At 56.9% G+C, this 20,108-nt stretch overlaps 1 protein-coding gene across 3 annotated transcripts in view; it reads right to left on the bottom strand.

Annotated features, from left to right (window-relative positions):
• Nucleotides 1–2,117: 2,117 nt before the first annotated feature.
• The window catches only part of SCUBE3 (signal peptide, CUB domain and EGF like domain containing 3), a 28,768-nt gene continuing 10,777 nt past the window's right edge, over nucleotides 2,118–20,108 (bottom strand). Inside the window, exons 4-23 of one of the 3 annotated variants that reach the window (XM_052698318.1) lie at nucleotides 18,603–18,737; nucleotides 17,000–17,125; nucleotides 16,115–16,231; nucleotides 12,896–12,943; nucleotides 10,154–10,270; nucleotides 9,265–9,387; nucleotides 8,423–8,539; nucleotides 7,725–7,847; nucleotides 6,944–7,078; nucleotides 6,616–6,708; nucleotides 6,420–6,536; nucleotides 6,189–6,350; nucleotides 5,805–6,008; nucleotides 5,544–5,705; nucleotides 5,143–5,310; nucleotides 4,895–5,056; nucleotides 4,027–4,224; nucleotides 3,456–3,608; nucleotides 3,217–3,296; nucleotides 2,118–3,061 (exon numbers count right to left, since the gene is read on the bottom strand). In XM_052698318.1, the coding sequence (XP_052554278.1) occupies nucleotides 2,912–3,061; nucleotides 3,217–3,296; nucleotides 3,456–3,608; nucleotides 4,027–4,224; nucleotides 4,895–5,056; nucleotides 5,143–5,310; nucleotides 5,544–5,705; nucleotides 5,805–6,008; nucleotides 6,189–6,350; nucleotides 6,420–6,536; nucleotides 6,616–6,708; nucleotides 6,944–7,078; nucleotides 7,725–7,847; nucleotides 8,423–8,539; nucleotides 9,265–9,387; nucleotides 10,154–10,270; nucleotides 12,896–12,943; nucleotides 16,115–16,231; nucleotides 17,000–17,125; nucleotides 18,603–18,737 (2,690 nt within the window). In that variant the 3' untranslated portion in view covers nucleotides 2,118–2,911. The remainder of the gene's footprint in view (nucleotides 3,062–3,216; nucleotides 3,297–3,455; nucleotides 3,609–4,026; nucleotides 4,225–4,894; nucleotides 5,057–5,142; nucleotides 5,311–5,543; nucleotides 5,706–5,804; nucleotides 6,009–6,188; nucleotides 6,351–6,419; nucleotides 6,537–6,615; nucleotides 6,709–6,943; nucleotides 7,079–7,724; nucleotides 7,848–8,422; nucleotides 8,540–9,264; nucleotides 9,388–10,153; nucleotides 10,271–12,895; nucleotides 12,944–16,114; nucleotides 16,232–16,999; nucleotides 17,126–18,602; nucleotides 18,738–20,108) is intronic. The other 2 variants (XM_052698319.1, XM_052698320.1) reach the window with 2 other exon arrangements.

Here is a 20,108-nt window from a genome sequence, read left to right as displayed (position 1 = left end):
TTGGGGTGCTTACCTCAAAACTAAGGAAGGGCTCAGTGCCCAAAACAGCTCCTGCACACAGCAGTCATCTTACAGCCCAGGGCTCCCTTCTGCCATCCCAGGAACAGCATCCTGCCGGCTCTCAGGGTGGGGGTTTATGGGGCATTTGCATTTTATAGGGTTCTGCTGCCCTTAAGGTGACCAATGGCTGCAGGAGGGGCTGCACAGCAGCAGCTCATGAGGACTTGATGGGTCTTTCAGCTGGCTCCAGTTACATCGGGATTTGGAAGGTGCTGGGGGTAAGGGGGGGGAGTTGCAGCTCAGTGAGGGGTTCCTCGTTGGCTCTGCTTTGCTCTGCAGAGAAGCATGGAGTAGTTGCTGTTCAACTCAATGTTCTGGGCTAAAAGTGAGATATGTTGCATCTAATTAATGTATATAAATAAATGCATTGTGTAATGACTGCAGAGCCTATGGAAATCTGTAGGATTTAAGCTGGAAGCAAAGCTCTACGCCCTCAAAAAGAGCTTGTCTGAGCATCTGAAGAACAAAACAATGAAAATAGCTTTGGACCCCGCTGTTAGAAACCTTTTAAAACAAGCAGCAGAGCCAGCTTCTGAAAGATCAACACAACACCAAGAAATTCCATTTAATAATTAAAAAAAGACAATACAAAATGCAAACATTTCTTTTTACAAAGTTCAGATACATTTTTCTCTTTAATCAAGTGCAAATAACTTTATGAACTACATCTTTCTCATCAATCACTTTGCTGGAGATGGTAAAACACGGCCTGCTGCAAAAGGCAGATATAAATATTCCAACATGAAAAAAAGAATCCCCTCTCCCTCCCCCCCCCCCCCCCCCCCAAAAAAAATACACACAACAACCCTTATATTTACGTTCACCTCGTTGAAACATTCAATACATCTGAGAGGTGGCTGATGGTTTTCAGCCCTTCAAACCTTTTCTGAGTCATCTGATGGGCGCAGGTAAGAGAAAGGGCCGCTGCTTTCTGGTGGGCTTTTCTGGGGGATTCTTTGAGGATATTGGGGGGGGGGGGGGGGGGTGTTGCCACATCTCTGTCCTTTACAGGAGGACACGCAGCCCAGCTCGCCTTCCAGCACAGCCCTGGTGGAGCAGAGGTGCCCGGCTGGGGATGTGTGGCACCCAGGACATCCCCCAGTTCCCAGATCCACCCTCCCAGGCTCAGAGCAGCAGCAGCAGCTCCCAAATTCAATCACAGAGATTCAAAGAGCTCTGCGTCGCACCGGGGCCACCGCAGCGCGCATTTCTGGGCTGCCTTTTTTCTTTTTTTTCTTGTAAATCCGAAAAACCCTTTTGGTGGTCATTGCTCTGCTGTGGCTGCCCCAGAGCGATTCAAAAACACAACAAAAAACCAACCCTCCGAATCCCTACGACGGCTTTTGTGCATCAAAGCAGCTGCTCTCAGACACCAAACCGAGCGACAAACAGCTCAGCCCCCACAGCTGCTTCCAGCCAGGCTGCGAGCCGGGCGGCAGGAGGGAGAAGCCCACAGCTGTGATGAATCAGTGCAGCCTTTTCCAACCCCCCACATCTCAGGGACGCATCCCTGCACATCAGAACCCGGCCCGCCGCCCCAGCAGAGCCCAGTTGTTGGGGTGAGCGAGCAGCACAGATTGAGGGGGGCACGGACCAACCCAGGGCTCTGCCTGGGCCATCGAGGGGATCCATGGAGCAATTTCTCTCCCAGGATGGGAGGAGTGGGCGCAGCGGGACGGAGCAGCGCGAGCCAAGGAGCTCAACCAGTCCGAAACCCTACAGCACCGACCCTGCCCAGCATTACAGACAGCCCCAGTGAAGGTGATGGATCCACTGTGAGTGGACAGAAGTGCCTTAATACCCAGTAAAACTCACCCCATCATGGCCAAGCCTCACTTTCCTGCAGAGGAGATGTGCAGCCTTCCACCAAAGCAGGTTGCTACAGGGAAAACATGCAGCAGAAAAGGTTCCAAGGCCAGAAAACACCATTGCATTTGTCACCAGCAGCCCAGGGCTGGGCTTGGTTTGTTGGTCAGTTGTTTTGTTCTTTTTTGTGACAGACACACATTCTCATTTCTCAGGCAGGTATAAATATTGTAGTTTCTAGTAGAAAAAAAACAAAAAAACACAAACAACTTCCCTCTAAATAATATAAAGAAGACTCAAATGATTGCACTTAATACATATGAAAAAGGTAGAAAGGAGGATATCCTAGTGCACAAACGTTGACTCCTGCTCTTCACAAAGCTTGCTTTCTGTCGACAAGTTACTCTTTGGCAGAGCTTGGAAGGAAGTTTGGTTCCTTGGCACAAATGTCCGCGGGGGGGGAGGGAAGAACGCGCCCGGCTGAAGTCCTCCTTGGTCGCTCCATCTCCCATGCAGCCACACGTTGTTCTCCATGCCTTCCTCCAATGCCAGGTGCCAGCACGGCTCTCCAGCAGGACGGCCACCAGTGCCACCGTGCTGTCCCATTCTGTCCTTTCTTTTGTCCTTACTGTGGTTCATTGCGGTTGGTTTCGTTTTCTTCCCCCCCCCTCCAGCCCTCCAGGCTCCTCTGCAAAGCTGTGCTGATAGCTGAGCTCCGTGCGCTGCGCAGAACGCGGCGCCACCTCTGGTGCTGCCCTGGGATGGGGCAGGAGATGTGCCCTGGGGGGGCTGCTGGTGCCTGGATGGCATCAAGGGGCGGGACAGAGCCGGCACAGAGGTGGGAAGGAAACGGACGGGGTGAAGAAGCTGCTGCAGAAGAGAGGAACGGCATTGCTGGGTGAGATCAAGGTGAGACCGGAGCTTTGTGTGGGACGGGAGGCGGCGGTCCTGCTGGAGCCAGGCAGGAGGAAGGAGGAAAATTGAAATAAGAAGAGAGGGAGGAGAAGGTTTCCTTGGTGGCCGGGCGGCCCGGGGTGTCAGGGCGCTATTTGTAGGGCCGCAGGAAGCTGGAGACTTTGGAGCGGAGCAGCTTGATGAAGGAGCGGGGCAGCATCTCCTTGTGCTTCTCCGTGTACTTGAAGTAGTTCTGGGGGTGTGCCAGCACGTCGAAGAACGCTTTGATCAGCTTCTTGTCCTGGAGTTAAGCAAAGCTGATGTCAGCCCCAATACTGGGCCCAGCACACAGCTGCTTCAGCCCCACAACACCCCCAGCACAGCTCCAAACCCGAGCTATGCACTGTGCTCACCCCAGCAGCACCAGGCAGTGGAGCTGATCGGGGCAGTGCTCACCTTGAGGATCTCCTGGTGGTTTTCGGAGGCGTACAGCCTGCCGTCCCGCACGATGTCCTCCACCAGCTGCTCATAGTCCTCTGCAACAGCCAAGTGAGAAACCAGCTCAGGGCATCCTCCCCAAACCCAGAGTCTCAATCTCTGGCACCGAGCTCCCCAGTGTGTGGGAGACTCGACCTGGGCTCCTGGGGGAGCAGAGCAGGCAGCACCAGGCTGGGATGCCGTTGCCCCGTGCTTACCATCATAGGTGACATAGGGGATCTGGAAGCCTCGGGCGCTGTTGGCCTCGCTGGTTTTGAAGTTGATCCAGAGTTTGCGAGAGCGGGCGGTGAAGGCGATGGGTCTCTCGTAGGTCTGGCACGTCTCATAGGTGGTGATGGAAGATGGGGAGGCTGTGGGGGGACAGTGAGGGACTGAGTGATGGCCCCCACCTCACTGTGCTGGAATGCTTAAAGGGGACACCAGGGATGGGGCTTGTCTGTGGGCAGTGAGGCTGACCCCCCCAGTCCCTGTTTAATAGCAGGGGCAGTGACATTCCCTCCTTAGAATGGAAACAATTCCTTCCTTCCAAGGTTTTGAGGATTGCTGAAAAGCTTGTAAACGGCCCTCATTCCATGCACATCTCTGCAAAGCAGCAAGGCAGCACAGCAGCAGCACGATGCTGACATCCCTCCAACAACCTTTCCATCGCATAAACCCACCCCACTGCCTCGCAGGGACCGGCCATTCTCCCTTGGCATTCATCAGCTCTGCTCTGCTCTGTCCTCCCCAGCTCCTCCCGTAAGCACCGCACCATGCTCTGTTACCTACAGTTTTTCCGCATCACCAAGACGTCCCCGCACTCATCCTCAGAGGGCAGGAAGATCTCCGGCACCACGATGAGGATCTTTCTCTTGGGCGGTGGGTTGATGTTCCACGTGCACTCGACGTTGGCAGGGTAATTCCCAGGGTAGTTGGGGGACTCAATGTAACCCGTGTACTCGCCCAGCTCGCCTCCGCACTGGCGATCTGCAAAGCAGGAGAGGGGCAGGTGGACTGGGAACTGGTGGTACAGAGAGACAAAAAGCTGGTAGCACAGAGGAGACAGATGGGCTGGAAACTGGTGGCAAAGGATTGGAAAATGCGGCACAGAGGGCGCAGAGGGATTGGAAATTGGTGGCATGGAAGGACTGGAAAATACGGCACAGAGGGGCTGGAAGCTGGTGGCACAGAGGGCAGAGAGAGACTGGTGGCACAGAGGGACTGGAAACTTGTGGCAGAGAGGGCACAGGAGGATTGGAAGCTGTTGGCTCAGAAGGACTGGAAACTGATGGCACAGAGAGTCAAGAAACTGATGGCACAGGGGCACCCAGATGGACTGGAAACTGGTGGCACAGAGGGATGGGAAATTGGTGGCATAAAGGATACAAAAGGACTGGAAATGTTATCACAGAGGGACTGGAAAATGTTGGCATGGAGGGACTGGAAACTGGCAGCACAGAGGGATGGGAAACTGGTGTCAAAGGCCCTGGGACTGCAGAGCTTTATGGGCTGGTGTGGGTGTCTTTATCAGCACCACTCCATGCACACCCAGCCACACAAAGCACAGCAGTGACCGACCGCGCTGTTTTGAGGGACCTGGGGGTGGTTCTGGGGAAGGAGTCCCACTCACACCACATCACACCCACTGCCCACCTACTTTTGCACTGGGACACAGAGGTGGAGCCGTCGAAGTCGGTGGTGGTGTTTCCAGGACAGGCGATGCAGTAGTTCTGCCTGAAGTCAGGCTGGTAGGTGCCCACGGCGCAGCGGATGCAGCGGTGGACGCTGGTGTTGTAGTAGTGCCCGGGTGAGCACTGGACTGGGGGAACAGAGAGCAAACAGAGCTCCGTCACCGCTGGCACAGCCCCAATGGGTCCCTCCCGCCCTGCACCAAATGGGACAAACCTTTGGTGTCACAGTCCTGGAAGGAGAGGGCTCCCTCGTGCCGGGTTGTCAGCCCCCCGCCGCAGGGGAAGCAGAGCGCCCGCCCCACCTCGGGCTGGTAGGAGCCACGTGGGCACGGCTGGCAGGGCTTGAAGCCGTCGGCGGAATGCTGCCCGGGGGGGCACTGACCTGTGGGCACAGCCATTGCTGGGAATGCAGCCCACAGAGTGCCCCGTGCCCGGCTCCCTGCCCCTCCAGCTGAACAAATGGGATGGAGGTCCTTCTAAATGCTGTTCCCGTGGCCAAACGGGCAATTCCCAGAGGTGCTCAGAGCTTTTGCCTCTTCTAGATGGGGACTGATGGTGGAGCATCGGGGTTGGTGTGTGGATGCCCCCTCCCTGGTCCCTTCTGCTCCCCCCTACCTGTGCAGCCGGTGATGTTGGTGGCTCCCACGGGGCCGAACGCATCGCTGCGGGGACACAGGTCACAGGAGAGCTGCCCTTCCTTCTCCTGGTAGGTGCCAGAGGGGCAGGGGACGCACTGCTCCGTCTGCCCGTGGTAATAGGTTCCCTGCGAGCAGCTAACTGAGAGCCAGGGCTGGAGGTCAGTGGCATGCCGGGGGGCTGTCCCCAATGGGGGGGACACGTCGGCTCCCATCCCAGGGCCTTGCACTGCTGCCTTACCACACTTGGTGCCCAGGCGCTGCTGGCCCGGCCCGCAGCTCTCCTGCCGTTCTGGGGCCACGCTCAGCTTCCTTGCCACCTCGTACTCCATCCCAGCAAAGCGCAGCAGGAACCGCTCCTGGTTGATGGATTTCTTCAGGGCTTTGATGGCCGATTTGAGCTTTTTCTCCACTTTCTGTCGCAAGCAGTGCAGGTTGCAGCTGGCTGGGTTTTGAGGGTGGGGGAGCAGAGAAAACAGCGGTAAGAGAACAGAGAAACCCAACAGGATTCTCTCCTGGTGCAGAGCGCTGCTGTGGGCTCTGCTGGATGCCCAGCCAGCACCGGATGAGGACCATCCCAGCTCTCCTTGCTGCATGGGGCACCACGGGATGCCACCCAGCCCACCTGTGGTCTCCTCCGGTTTGATCTCCGCCTCGAACTCCAGTGTGATGCGCGTCACCTCCTTGCCGGAGGAGTTTCGAGCCCGGCGGCCCTTCCCCTTCTTGGATGAGTCACACTTGAGGTTGACAAAGGCCACCTGGCAGTCGGAGCAGGGTGCAGCACCGCCTGCACGCAGGGTGACAATCGGCACCTGCCCCTCTGTGGTGGGACGAGCATCCCCCCACCCCTGCTCACCCTGTGCTCCAGCCTTTCCTGCCTCGTCCTGCTTGCTCTTTGCCCGTGGGTGCAGGTGGCACTTGGCATCCTTGATCTTGAAGGAAGCCTTCTGCTTGATTGGGGCAGCGACAGTCTCTAAAAGAAAAGGCGGGTGCTGAACCCGTGGGTGAGGGGCAGCACGAGGGCAGGGGGATGGGTGCCCACAGCCCCTTACCGAGGCACTGCTGGCTGCTGTTGGCTGCTCTGTGCTGGCTGCCCTGACGCAGCACCGGCGTCCCGCAGCTCACCGTGTAGCTGCTGTCGGACTCTGTTGGAAGGAGGTGCAGGTGTCAGTGTGCTGCTGAGCCCCCGCTGCAACACCCCGTGCCCCAGGAGCGGCCGTGCAGAGACCCCAGGGTGCAGCGCCCAGCACCGCACCGACTCTGTGCTGCATGAACCCATCCCAGAAAAACATTGCTCCTTTGCACCCTGAGGGCACTGCAGCTCTTCTGCCCCTGCTTTGGGCCATGCAGGGGATGGGGACCCTTCTGTTCCCCCTGTACCTGGCTGGAAACGAGCCTTGGAGGAGCAGGTGAGGGCACAGCTGTCCTTCTTGCCCATCTTGTTGCAGGTGAGAGTGGCCCGTGGTGGAACTGAACCTGCCAGGCATTTCACCAGCTCTGAGGGACATGCACCAGCTGGTGGGGACAAGTGGGGACACCCATGGCTGGCACAGAGCAGAGACCACAGCCCACCCACCCAGTTGGAAGAAGGGTGCAGTGTGGGGATCCCAGAGCAGCATCTTAACCCTCCCCCCACCCAAAGCTCCTTGCGCTGTGGCTGCTGAGATTTCTGAATTTGGGGGCAGAACTGCCCTTGGCTCTATCTGTCCCCAATGAAAGGGGTCAGTTGGGTACCAGAGCATGGCCAGGGCCATGAAAACTGCTCCTTTAGGGGCACAGCCAGTGCAAAAGCTCACAGCCAGCCCTAGGCATGGTCTAAGATACAATGAGGTGACCCAGGGCAAGGGGGGCAGTGCAACATCCATCCCATCCCATCCCATCCCATCCCATCCCATCCCATCCCATCCCATCCCATCCCATCCCATCCCATCCCGTCCCGTCCCGTCCTGTTCCATCCAATCCCATTCCATCATCCCATCCTGACCCACATGAGATGGACAAAGAGTTGCAGACCAAAGCAACTCATCTTGCAGCAGCCTTCAATTGGACTCCCCAAATCCCAGAGCTCCACCCACCCCCATCTTGCTCCTTACAGTCCCAGATGATGGTTGGGGCCATGGCCCCCCTGGGCTATGCTGGAGCAGGTCTGGACTGGACGTACCTATGCAGTCTTTTTTGTTCCAGTGCAGCTTGCAGCCCGCAGGACAGGTACACTGGTAGCTGCCAGGCGTGTTGATGCAGCCAAATTTGCAGCCCCCACGGTTGATGCTGCATTCATCAACATCTATGGGAACAGAGGGCAAAGTTGGGGGCAGTGGGACCCCCCAGCTCTGATGCTGAACCATCTCAAGGATGTGATTTTGGCCAGATAAATGGCACAAAACACAGACACCAGCGGGGTTCTTGCATCCCGGGGGGGCAGGGTTGGAGCAGGCTGCTCTGGGAGCAATGGGGCACGTGTGGCACAAGTAAGGTCACCCCCCACTGCCACAACACACTCCTGCACCCCCCTCTGCATGTTTTATCTGCATCCTGGGGCGCTGCACGCCCCCGCCTCATGAAACTTAAATCAACCCCTTTTGATGTTCCCCTTCCCACCCCATCCCATCTTGCTGCCAACAACGCCGGGGATTTCTCTCCCTCTCTCCCTGCAGACAAGTTACAAATTGTTCCTGTTGCTGCGTTTGAAGTTGCAGACACCAATGTCTGGCTGTGTGTGCTCTCCCTGCACGGCCCCAGCATGGGGTGCATGGTGGGGACATGGGACACTGCCACCCAGACCCTGGGGACAGCCCTGGGGCTGCCCCGTTTCTGGGTGCCCTGAGTGCTCCCCAGGACCCAAACACATGCTGGCCCTACCTCCACAGTGGGTGAGCCCATACAGCGTGTAGCCCTTGTTGCAGAGGCACTGGAAACTCCCAGGGGTGTTGATGCAGAGGTGGTCGCAGGTCCGGTCGAAGGAGCACTCGTCGATATCTGGGGGGAGGTGAAAAAGCGAGGCAGGGAGGTGAGGATCAGCCCGCTCCTCCTTCTTGTGGTGCAAACCAGGGGGTGCACCAGGATGCTCTGGGACCCCATGCTGGGATGCTCTACGGCCGTGTCCCACCTTCTCTGCTCCAAACTCCTCGCACGTTCCATTTGCAGCCAGAGTAGCCCACCACCACTCCTCCCACCCCAAGTGCAGCCTGCAGCTGTGCCAAACGGTGCCCTTGGTGCGGTGCCCCACTGCTGCCCTGCGCACAGGAGGTGCTGCACAGGCAGGTCCTGCCTTGGGGCCGCTGCCAGCACCGTCTGTGCAGCCCTGCAGGGCACCTCGCTGGGGCTGGGCGGCCCTGCGTGCACAGGTGAGCCTGGCCCAGAGGGTTTGATCATCATTTCGTTGGCCTCATTAAGTTAATTGCCACGCTCGCATCAAGCTTGTAAGAGCGTAGAACCTGGATGGAGATGAAAGCGGTCGCAGCCCTGGAGCATCAGCTCCCCCCCACCCCATCGCTCCCAGACCCCGCGATTCTGGGGAGGCTGCAGCTGAGGCTGAGTGCTGCTCGTGGCTCTGGGGGGGGATTCCCGATTCCCGTGGCCCCCAAATGGCCCAACAGCACCTGGCTGGGTGCTGAGCTGGAGGCACTGCCTGGAGAAGCTACAGGAGAGGTTGGGACAGGGGGCAGGGAGAGGTGACAGCCGCGTCCCCGCGCTGCCCTCACCTTGGCAGTTCCTCTCGTTGATGAGCAGCTTGTAGCCCTTCTTGCAGCTGCACTCGAAGCTGCCCACCGTGTTCCTGCAGATGTGGTCGCAGCCGCCGTTGTTGAGCCGGCACTCGTCGATGTCTGGGGAGGGGGGTAGGGGGAGAACAGGGACACGCGTGCTGTGCTGCTCATCCCCAGCCCTCCCGGCTCTGCTTTTATATTCTTTTCCCCTCTCCCAACTAATTGCACAATTTACTGCTTGGAAAGGACCTGTGAAATGGAAGGGCAGCAGGGAGAGGCGGCCGTCTGCCCATCTCCCCACCACCAGCACCGGGGCCGGGACTTTCCCTTTGTTTCTGGCTGTAAACCGGCAATAAAACCCCCAGACACGGGGATATGGCTGCAGGTTATTGCTCTTTCCTGGAAACTGTTGAATCAGAGGGGCAGCCCTGAAGAAATAACGAGGGGAGGGAGCTCCTGGGAGCAGCCAGCAGGTGGGCAGGCGGCTGCAGAGCCTTCTGGGGCTCTGCTTTCAAGCAGGGTCAAGTTCCTGAAGCTGATGAATGATGCAGTGCAGGCACTGCCCCATCCAGCCCCGGGGTCACCGTGCCCCCGCATCCCCTGCAAGGACAGACGCAGTGCTGATGCTTTCTGATGCCAAATGGGCATCTTAAGAAAAAGCAGATGAGAGCTTGGTGCAGAATTTGGGATTCTCCCATCTCGGGAGGCAGCTCTGCAAACCCGGCCCAGGTGTGCTGCATCAGCACAGGACCCACACACAGAGGTGGTCCTCCAGCTCCACCCGTGGATGCAAACACAAACCCGAGCAAACCTCATTGGTACACAGTGCTGAGCTGCATCTGAGCCTTTCCTACAGGCACGAGTGACGGTCAGAGGGCACTCCTACCTTTGCAGGTCTTCCTGTCGGGCTGCAGCATGAAGCCCATGGGGCAGCTGCAGTGCACGCCGGTGGCCGCGTCGTGACACTTGCTGTCACAGCCCCCATTGTTCACAGCACAGGTCTCTGTAGGGAGAAGGAAGGAGCTCAGCAGATGAGGGCCCACGATCCCTGCCCCACTGAAACACCTCTGGGTTTTTAATGCCTCCTGGTTAACACACGCCCTCAAGCACAGAGAGGGGACCTGGTGGGTTCCAAGGGTGAAAATGAGTGCACGTGGCACATCTCTGCCTGCAGGCAGGGAAAAGCATCCAGGTTTCCTGCTGCCCTGTCCTCTGCACAGCCCTCCTGCCTTCCAGCATCCAGCACTTTAGAAGGGGCATCTGTCCCTGTGGTGGGACATGGGAGCAGAGACAGCCCCACCTGTCTGTCCCAGGGCAGTGCAGGTATGGACGGAGCAGTGCTGAGGAGGGGGGGTTTGCTACTGTAAAACAAAGGACGAAACACTTCTGGACTCTTCAGGAGCCTCCATGAGAGCAGGGCTGCAGGCAGTGGGGGACACACGGCGCTGTCAGCATTCGGCTGTGCAAGATGCACTCAGGTGCACAGCCCTACCCCACATCAGTTGCATCCACCACCCCACAGTGCTCCGTTTGCCCCACACACGTCCGTGCTGTCCTCATGTGTCACCAATGGGCACGCTGGCCCATCCGGCTGCCCAGGCTAATTTGGGAGATGCTTTGTAAAATTAGAACACACACACACACACACGCCAGCAGCATCAGTGGAAAAAAAAAAAATCCCTTAAAAAAAATGCTAATTATTCCAGCATTATCAAAGTCAGCTGTTGCTGGTAAAAGCAGAAGGGGCACTAATTGAAACGAAGCGTTTTCAGCTTGACAGCTTCCCTGTGAGATCAATCTTCAATTTGGGTCCTAACCGCCAGAACAATGGTTTGAAGTGCATGAAGTTGTTCACAGAGGGTAATAAAGCCTTTCCCTTCGGAGGGCCAGGCAAGGGGTAAATGAGGCTTCAAGGAACCCGACATGAACATGCCTTGAAGAAATTCCTTGGAAAGAGCAAATCCCAGGTTCTGCTGCTCTTTGCATGGGGCCCAGTGACGGAACCGTGCAACCATTTGCTGCAGGGCGACGGAGCTGGGATCGTTCTGTGCTCGTCTTGCTGCTGCTATTTTTATGATGTCCCATAATAGGAGAACAAAGGGACCATTTCATGCAATTAATAGCCAGCACAATTACAAAACGTAATGGCAAGGGATGGATTTCTGCAGATATGAACCCTGCAGCCCCAGACCAGCAAAGAGCACAGGGCAGACAGCACTGCACCAAGGGGAAGGGGAACTTCATGGAGGCTGCATTAAGAATTTAATTCAGCTCTGCTGCAGCAGTTTGGTCAGGGGGAGAGAGAGGAGCGGGTTAATGGTGTCATTGCTCAGGGTGAACCCCACGCTTCTGGAGTAACAGGAGCACAGCTCCCTTCTCCCCAGCCATCCATCCCCTTTGCACCGTCAGGGCTGAGCTTTGCAAAGAGCTTTGCATGGGATGCACAGGAGCCAGCTTTGCAGGATCAGCACAGCAAAGCACTTTGTAAAACGGGGGTGGGGGGCACATCCCAGGACTTGCAGAAAACTTTTGCAAGCAGAGCAGGGCTCTGGTGTAGCTGAAAATGAAGGATCAGGGATGGGTGTTGTGGCCCTGGGACAGGAGCACTGCTCAGCAGTGCTGGCAGCTGCAAGCCAGCGTGAATCACCACACACACAGCGTTTGGTGAGGGCTCCCATTGCATGGGAGGGAGAAGACAAAGCAGCTCACACGCACACACACAGACACGCTCCATCCTAACCTCACTGTGCCACAACAACGCCCCTGCAGTGTCCTCCACTGTCACTGTCACCGGGTCCAGACGCGCCCCACGTGTGCCCCCGCGCTTCCACTGCTCTGGGTTTGCCTCCACCTCCCAGGAGGCAGCAGAAGGACATCAGCCCCACAGCATTATGGAGAGAACCGTGGGGTGACCAGCTCAGCACAGAACTGAAGGTCTCTCTGGTGCTGCCTGCTGAAGGAGCCTGGGGAAGGCTCTGCAGAGTCCCCAAAAGGTGGGATGGGGCTCAGGGAAGGGGTCCTCTTGGAAGAGCCAGGGAGTGCTGCCATGTGTCACCAGGAGCTGGGGACCTGCAGTGACATCTGGGAGCAGGGTCATTGCAGGTGCTGCCAGCGGTCACCAGATGGGGAAGGGAAGAGAGGAGGGGATGTAGGGAGACACTGCAGGGAGAAAGCCCAGTCTGAGCGATGCCTGGTGCCCTGGTCTTGCAGCACAACTCCTGCAAATGCCTCTTGTAACTGCCCCACTGCAAGAGATGGCTCTGATCCCCAACAGGACAGAGCGGAGCACCGGGGCGGCTCTGAAGCACTGCTCCCACCCAACGCTCCCACCTTAGCCACAGCTGCAGAGATGGGCACAAGGAAACCATCACCCCCGGCTCAGACAAGGCGAGTGCCCAGCATCATGCAAGCACAGCCAGGGAGGGGTTTGCTGCTCTGTGCATCCCCAAAAGCGGAGCTGGTTGCAGCCCAAGGTTTGCTGGGGCGGCGTGCAGGCAGCAGCAGTGCCGGTTAGTGCTGGCAGCGCAGCCGTGCAAAGCAGGCATGCAGTTAGTCCAAAGCTCACCCCCCCAGTGAGCATCTCGAGGCGAGACCCCTTCACAGAGAAAGAGAGAACAAAAATATTTACCATTAGAAAACGTCTCAAGGATAACGTGTTGCTGGAAGTGTCTCTCCCCTGTTTGATATTATAAAAAAGTGATTTAGAAACAGTGTCCAGCAAGGAAGCTCGCTTGGTGTCACACGACAGTGATTTCCACTCCGCTGCCTCTCGAGCTTGGTGGAAACGGTCCCCCACCTCCCAGAAGGATCCAAACCCGAGGTCTGGGTCCTGTGCTGTCCATCACCCTGTCTGCATCACCCCTGGCCTCTCCGATCCCCACCGGTTTGGCGCTTTGCTCAAGCAGCAGGGCAGGCGCAGGAGAAAGCGAGCAACAAAGAGCATTAGTGCAGAGCCCGTTAGTCCCATGGAATGGTGCCTTGCTCTCAGCAGAGCAAAAACGAGCGCTCGCCGGGGCAGGGGCAGGCAGGAGGGACTGAGCCCAACCTCAGTGAGCTTGGGCTGCACCCAAAGGGCTGTCAGGGGAGTGTTTTGGGAAGCCGTGGCATGGAGCTGAGGGCTGTCCTGCCTTATGCTGGGTGTTCTGGGGAGGGATGAGCACCTCCTGTGCAGGGATGGAGCCCCACAGCAAAGGACACGTGGATGGGGATGCCTGGGGAGCCGTTTGGGGATGACTACATCCCTGTTGGATGAGACACAACGCCGGGTCCATGCAGGGGGAAGGAGGAGAAAAGGGGAAAAGGAGGAGGAAGCCCAGCCTGCCCCATGGGTACCCAACCCAAGGGCAGGGGGACTCAGGACCCCCAAGGCTCTGCAGTGCCAAGAAGGGACGTTGTCTCCGTGATCGGAGCAGCACGGTGAGCCCTTGGCCACCTTGTGTGCCTGAGCCCCATGTTCCCCCCCTCCCCAAAAAGCCCTCCTGTCCCAGCAGCTTTGCTTTTCCCAGCCCTGATCCACTCCCTGACGTCGCATCAGCCATCAGAGGTGCAGCACAGATCGCCCAAACACAGCTCAGGCAATCTGCCATAAAACTGGAGCTGGATTTGTTTCCTTCTTTACCTAATTGCACTTCCTGCCCATCCACAGCTCCGGGCTCACCCCTCTGCACCCCAAACACCAAAAGGACGGGAGATGCACCGCCAGCGTCAGTTTCACCCTACAAACTCTCCCAAAAAGCTGAAAATCACAACAGCCAAAGCTGCACCTCCTCACGGGCGCTGCACCCCAGGGCTGATCCGACCCAGGCTTTAATCCGGAGGGCGATTTGTTGCGCATTTGTTTTATTTTAAAGGCCGCTTTTAGAGCATCAACATAAATATCCGAGGTCACCGGCCTCCCCCTGCAGCTTCCATCTCCCCCCCCCCCCACCCCGACGCTGCAGACGCGTTGGGAGCCATTAGGGCTGGCCCCGCTCTGCTCCCAGGCATGTTCTTCATTATCCTCGTTTTTAAAAGCGGCAATAAAAAGCGGAAAAATGAAAAACACCGGCCGTGCCCTAATGAAACCGTCACTCAAAGGGGCTGCTCGCGCTTCCTGCCGCGTGGTGTGATCTGAAGGGAACCTGGACCAGGGGACGGCCCCAGCAACCCATCAAAAGCACCGCGTACAATTTCAAAGCCCGCAGCCCGGGGAGAGAGTTTGCGTTCCCCACGCTGGAAATTTTATTCCCCTTGAAATGATGAAATATTTCAGAGGAAATGGAGAAGGAAGAGGGGAGGGGGTGGCGGTGGGAGTGGGGGGGGGGAGGCAGGGCTGTTTGCTGAGCCCTGGCTGTAAAACAAACGTGGGCAGTTATAAATATCCGAGCAGGTACCTCAGCCCCCACCTCGGCCATAAATCTGACCCCAAAGCACAATCCTGCAGTGTTCCTGCTACGGCTGGGGGGGGAGGGGGGGGCTGGGACCCCTCCCAGGGGGATAAGGCGCAGAATGGGGCTGTCCCTGCAGAGCCACGTGGATGGAGGCACAGGGTCAAGGGGTTCGGAACTGCCCCCAAAAATCTGTGGTTCATCTTCCTCAGGAAGGTGGGAGCAGAGCGAAGAGCCTGCAAGGATGCAGCGGAGCTTGTAAGAGGTGCCACCCTGAGGTGCTGTGCACAGATTGGAGCAGAAAGGGGACATTTTGGCCAAGGCTCTCAGAAGGATGTGGGATTGCTGAAGCACAGAGGTGCTCCTCTCACACCTGCAGCACCCAGGCCTCCATGCTGAGACTCTCCATCAAACAGAGCCCTGTGGAGCATCACCTTTGGGCAGCACCCTGGTGCCCCATGCACACAGACAGCAGATGAGTGGGCTGCTAAATAACCCTGCTGGGTGCCGAGCTGGGGTGGGATGCAGCAAGCAGGGAGAAGATGCCTGCAATAGAGCAAGCCCCACTCAGCTCCCTGCTGCCCTAAGGACAAGGTGCAGCATCACATAGAGCCAGCTGGGAGTGGGCAGGGGGCTCTGCTGGGGGCACAGTGCTGCAGGGGATAAACCCTGACCCCCAGTTCAGGTCAGAGCTTGGGGATTGCATGAGCAGCCCAAAGCTGGCTGCTGCCTCCAGTCACTCTCAACCCCTTTTAATTATTTTGCAATAAGAACTGAAATGTCTGGAGCAATTTGTGGACTTAATCACTCCCCAAATGTAACATTTTTTAAAATCAAATCAGCTGTCAAGCAGCGCAAGCGTCTGAAACCAGTAAAACTTCTATCTCTGTTTGATGTTTCCCAGTTTGAAAACACATACAGGAAAAGGATGCTTTTGGGGATGGTTGGGCTCTCAGGGCTGTTGGTTGCTTGCTATTATTTTTTCTTCTGCAAGACAATTGTTCCTGAGCTGAGAGCCCACGATGCCAAGTTGGGATGGAGTGCGCGCATCCAAATCGGTCCCCTCCAGCTTCCTCCCTGCTGCTGTTGGATGGAGGTGGTGGCACCACGGGGACAGTGACAATTGCTGCTGTGAGGGACATCACCACCCCTTTCCCTCCTGCAGCACAAAGGCAGGTGGGGACCTCAGCACACTGAGTCACAATGCATTTGTCCCCATGTCCCCAACACTCAGAGCATCCCCAAAGCCACTCTTGCTCCCAATGGATCACTTTGTTCCATGCCTGTGGTGGTGACACGGTACCAAGCCTATGGATGCACGCAGCATCCCACAACGAGCTGCTCCAACCTCAGCCTCAAACTTATGGCAGAAGGAACTGCCCCATCCCCAAAGCACTCCTTTACCCAAAGGCACATTGCTCAGGGACAGAGCAAGCGGCCCCGAGCCCCAGCGTGATCCCTCGTGGGGGCTCTGCACCCACCTATGCAGGTGACGCCGTCAGAGTGCAGCAAGAACTTGACGTGGCAGCCACACTTGGGACCCTGGTCCGTGTCATCACAGGTGTGCTGGCAGCCGCCGTTCCCGTAGTTGCACGTCACTGAGGGGGACAAAGCAAAGGGGTCACTATGGGGGAAACAACCCACAACCCCTCTTCTCCCCACGTCCCCCCTCCTTCCAGGCTGGGTGGCACAGAGCTGCTTGGGGAACCTCAGCCAGGTCCTAAGACACGTTCCTCCCTCTCAGATAATTTCTAAAACCCTTTGGTTTTCCCAGCAGGATCTTGGCAGGTAAAAACCCCTGGGTGGTTATGTGGATGTTTTTTTTGGAGAAGATTTACAAAATGCCACCAGTAGACTTGGTGGAAGGGGACCCACTGACACAGGGGCACAGTGAGACCTCCAGGATGACTCAGGTGCTCCCATGCCAGCCCTCCCAGGGCGTGCTTTGCCTTTAACTTGGAAGGAAAACAGCTCCATAGGATTAAAACTGTGTCTCATCAGCAATTTTAGCTGTTTGCTGCAAGACAGCGAGCAAGCAGCAAAATAAAAACAATTGCATAAAGACAGAAATATATATTTAATAGCCTGGCAGTGCCAGCAAGATCCTGGCAGGAGATCACACGGGCTGAGAGCACCCTGTGCCCCGGGGAAAGGATTCCTGAGCTCCCCCTGTGCCAATCACATTCCCTCTGCTCATCTTCCTCATGGGAAAACCAAGCTGGTGTGACATGGATAGAGGGTGCTGCACACACAGTGCCAATTCAGGCTGCTCGTGGTGGAGTCAGGGCTTTGCAGCAGGGCTGGGGTGGGTCTGTGCCATTGGAACAAAGCCGCAGAGTGGGACTGGGCTCTCCACCCCTCCTTACGTTTGCAGTCACGTTGGTTCTTGGTGAGCTCGAAGCCCGGGCGGCACTCGCAGGCGATGCCCCCCTTGGGGGTCTCTCGGCAGATGTGGGCACAGCCGTGGTTCTTGTTCATGCAGTTCATTCCTTCTAAAGGAGAAAAGGAAGCAAAGAAAAGCTCCAGAAGGGCACCAGCACCGAGGATTGCTCTTCTCCTCCTCTTCACCCTCTGTGCCCAGCAACACGGTGGGGGTGGAGGGATGGGGGTTTGAGGCAGCTGTTTTTTGCTACAGAGGGAAAGGTTTCTTTTTGGATCTTATCAAAACTGATGGCTCTTTGTGCCAAGGGCTCCGGGTCCGGCAGCATTTCACTGCTGTGCATCTGCTTGAAGTGAGGAGGGAGAGAGGGGAAAGGAGAGAGCGCAAAAGAAACGCAGAGTGCAGAGGGAAAGGAGACAGTCTGCCAGGGTCAGAGAGAGGGAAGGAGAAGGGAGACGCAGTGCTGGCAAGGACCCCAGAAGGAAGAAAGCAGCTCTAAGAGTGAGATTCAGCTCTCTGACGCTGAATGCTTCAGTCCTGGCAGTGCCTGAGCCAGGAGTAAAGTCAAAGCGACCAACGCTCAGTCCCAAAGGCTCCCAGCTCCCCAAGCCCTGGGCTCACAACCCAGGGATCAGCTCCCAGCCGCTCACCCCTTCTCTTCACTCCAAAACCTGAGTGAAGGGAGCATGCAGGCAACATCCACAGGGCTGACCTCGGGATGCAGAACCCACACAGCCCTCCCAGCACTGATGATGCTCTGCAGATGCTCAGCTCAAAAATGGGCTCCAAAAGGCAGCACCTGTGTCCCTGCCTGCGGCGGGGCCACCCACGGCGGCACTGATCTCATCCCTGCCAGGCACACACATGGGATGGGGACAGAAATGCCACTGAGCCATCCCAGCCTGGGCAAGATACCCCAGGGAGCACAAGGGATCAGCACAGCTGGGAAGGAGGAAAGCGAAACCCATGAGGCCGTTTTGCCAAGCGGCAGAGATAAAAATCAGCAGAGATGCAAAAACAAAACAAAACAAAACAAAAACCCTCTCTCTCATTTCCTCATATTTTGGCGAAGAGCTCGCTCCAGACGGCAGCAATTTAGAGCTGATATTGAGACAGAAGGATCAGTGCTGCGCAAGACCTGGCAGGAAAGGATGCGTCTCGCAGAGCGGCGCGGGGAGCTCCGGGTACCTTTTGTTTAATAAAAGGCTCTGGCCACGAGATTAGCGTCCTCCATTTGGTATTATTGAGCTCGATTAAGGGGCCTGCAAGGGTTTTGCTCTGGGATGTTTATTAGCCCTGCAGTGTCCTCTCGCCGTGTGCTTGTGCCAAGTTTGCTTTTAAATTCGCAGCGCTTCCAGCGCCGAGGGGGGTCAGGAAGCAGCACCAGAGCTGTGCACTGTGCAGGGCTGAGCGTGGGAGCCCAGCAACCACTCCTGCAACAACCACCCCACAGTCACCACCCCAAGCAAAAAGTGACTCTGCTCCTTGTGACCGGATCTGAGCGATACATCTGAGGTTATCCCACAGCCCCAAAGTGGAGTCCCACCTTGGAGGTGGCAGTCAGGGCTCAGGGGGTGCCAAGCACTGACCTTCAGGGCGCTGGATGCACGTGTGCTGGTTGTCACTGAGGAAGAAGCCCTCCCGGCAGAAGCACTCATAGCTGCCCATCATGTTGACGCAGGTCTGCTGGCAGCCGCCGTTGCCCTCTGAGCACTCATCCAGGTCTGCAAAGGGAAGGAGATGGAGGTGAGAGTGGTTCTGCAGCACCAAATGGAGCGGGACGGGAACGTGCTGTGCAGCAAACAGTTTCTGCTTTGCATCCTTGGTCCCCCAGCTAGAAGAAAGGGCGCTGCTGAGTGCTGCAGGGGATGAAGCCAAGGCACATCCAGGGGTGGATTTCAGAGGCCACACAGCTTCTCCAGGAGCAAAAAACGCGGTGGCTCCATTTTGCAGATGAGAACACCAACCCACAGAGAAAGGGGTTCTCCTTGTCCCAGATCCCTGGGCAGACTGTGCCCCTCTGTCTGCTGCTGGTGGGGAAGCGCCTGGACTTCATTATGGGGAACCCTAGCCCAGAGCAGGGACAATTACTTCTAAGGAGACTCAAATCCCCTGCAGCATCCCAGCTTGGGAAGGAGGCAGAGATGAAAACCTCAGCCTGAGTGCTGCAGGATCAGTGCCACAGCCCCACATCGCTGTGTCCCTGTTCTCTGTGGGCTCATAGTCCACGTGGGGACACAGAGCTTGACCGAACTCCTTGCTTTTGGGATGAATACACCTCGAGCACTGCACTGTGCTGCTGCAGCCCAGGGATGCTCAGAGCAGGGCTGAGCCCTGGCTGTGAGCCGTCACCAAGCAGTGGCACCGCCTGAGGCCTCTGGAGGACAAACCAGGACATCCCATGCGATGACAGAGGGCTCCCAGCTTCCCCCAGGGCTTGTCCCAGCCAAGTACCATCCTGCAGATGCCAGCAACTCTCCTCAAATCCCCTGTTTATAACAAGGGCTTAACGTCTTGCGACGTCTCCTTCAAGGTCTACACAAAAATGAGGAGGCAGCTGTTCCAAACCGAGGGCTGAAACGAGACCCCGCTGCTCTAATACCTATTTTATGAAATGTAACGGAGGCAGGCAGGAGCCAGAAGGCCCCGTATCAGGACGAGGGCTTGAATTCCTGTCCTGGTTCAAAAGGTCACCCAAGGAGGGGATGCTCAGTGGCTGCTGCACACCCCAACCCAGCAATGACCCATCAGCACCTGGCAGGAGCTGGACCTCTCCTGCAGCTCTCCCTGGGAATAGCTGAGGGATATTTGGTGCATAGAGCACGGGCTCCTGGGCCCTCCTCTCCATTTGGGCACTCCTAAGCCTAGGCAGAACGCTCGCTTTGCTTTGCTTCTGCCTTCCAGTCAAATGGGGGTGGGAAAAGCATGCCTATGGTTGGGGTGGATGAGGGTAGGGAAAACCCCCTGGGCCTCATCCCTGCAGAGAAAAAAAAATAATGATAATTTAAGAAAAAGAGGGTATCAACATCATTCTCTGCAGAATGGGCTCCAAAGGGTAAATTCGTGCTGTCCTGGAAGCAAAGCAGCATGGATGA

Source organism: Tympanuchus pallidicinctus, unplaced genomic scaffold (assembly GCF_026119805.1).
Source record: "Tympanuchus pallidicinctus isolate F22 unplaced genomic scaffold, pur_lepc_1.0 scaffold32, whole genome shotgun sequence".
Taxonomy (NCBI): Eukaryota; Metazoa; Chordata; class Aves; order Galliformes; family Phasianidae; genus Tympanuchus; species Tympanuchus pallidicinctus.
The sequence above is the reverse complement of the archived record's forward strand: the minus strand, read 5'-3'. Positions and strand labels throughout refer to the sequence as shown.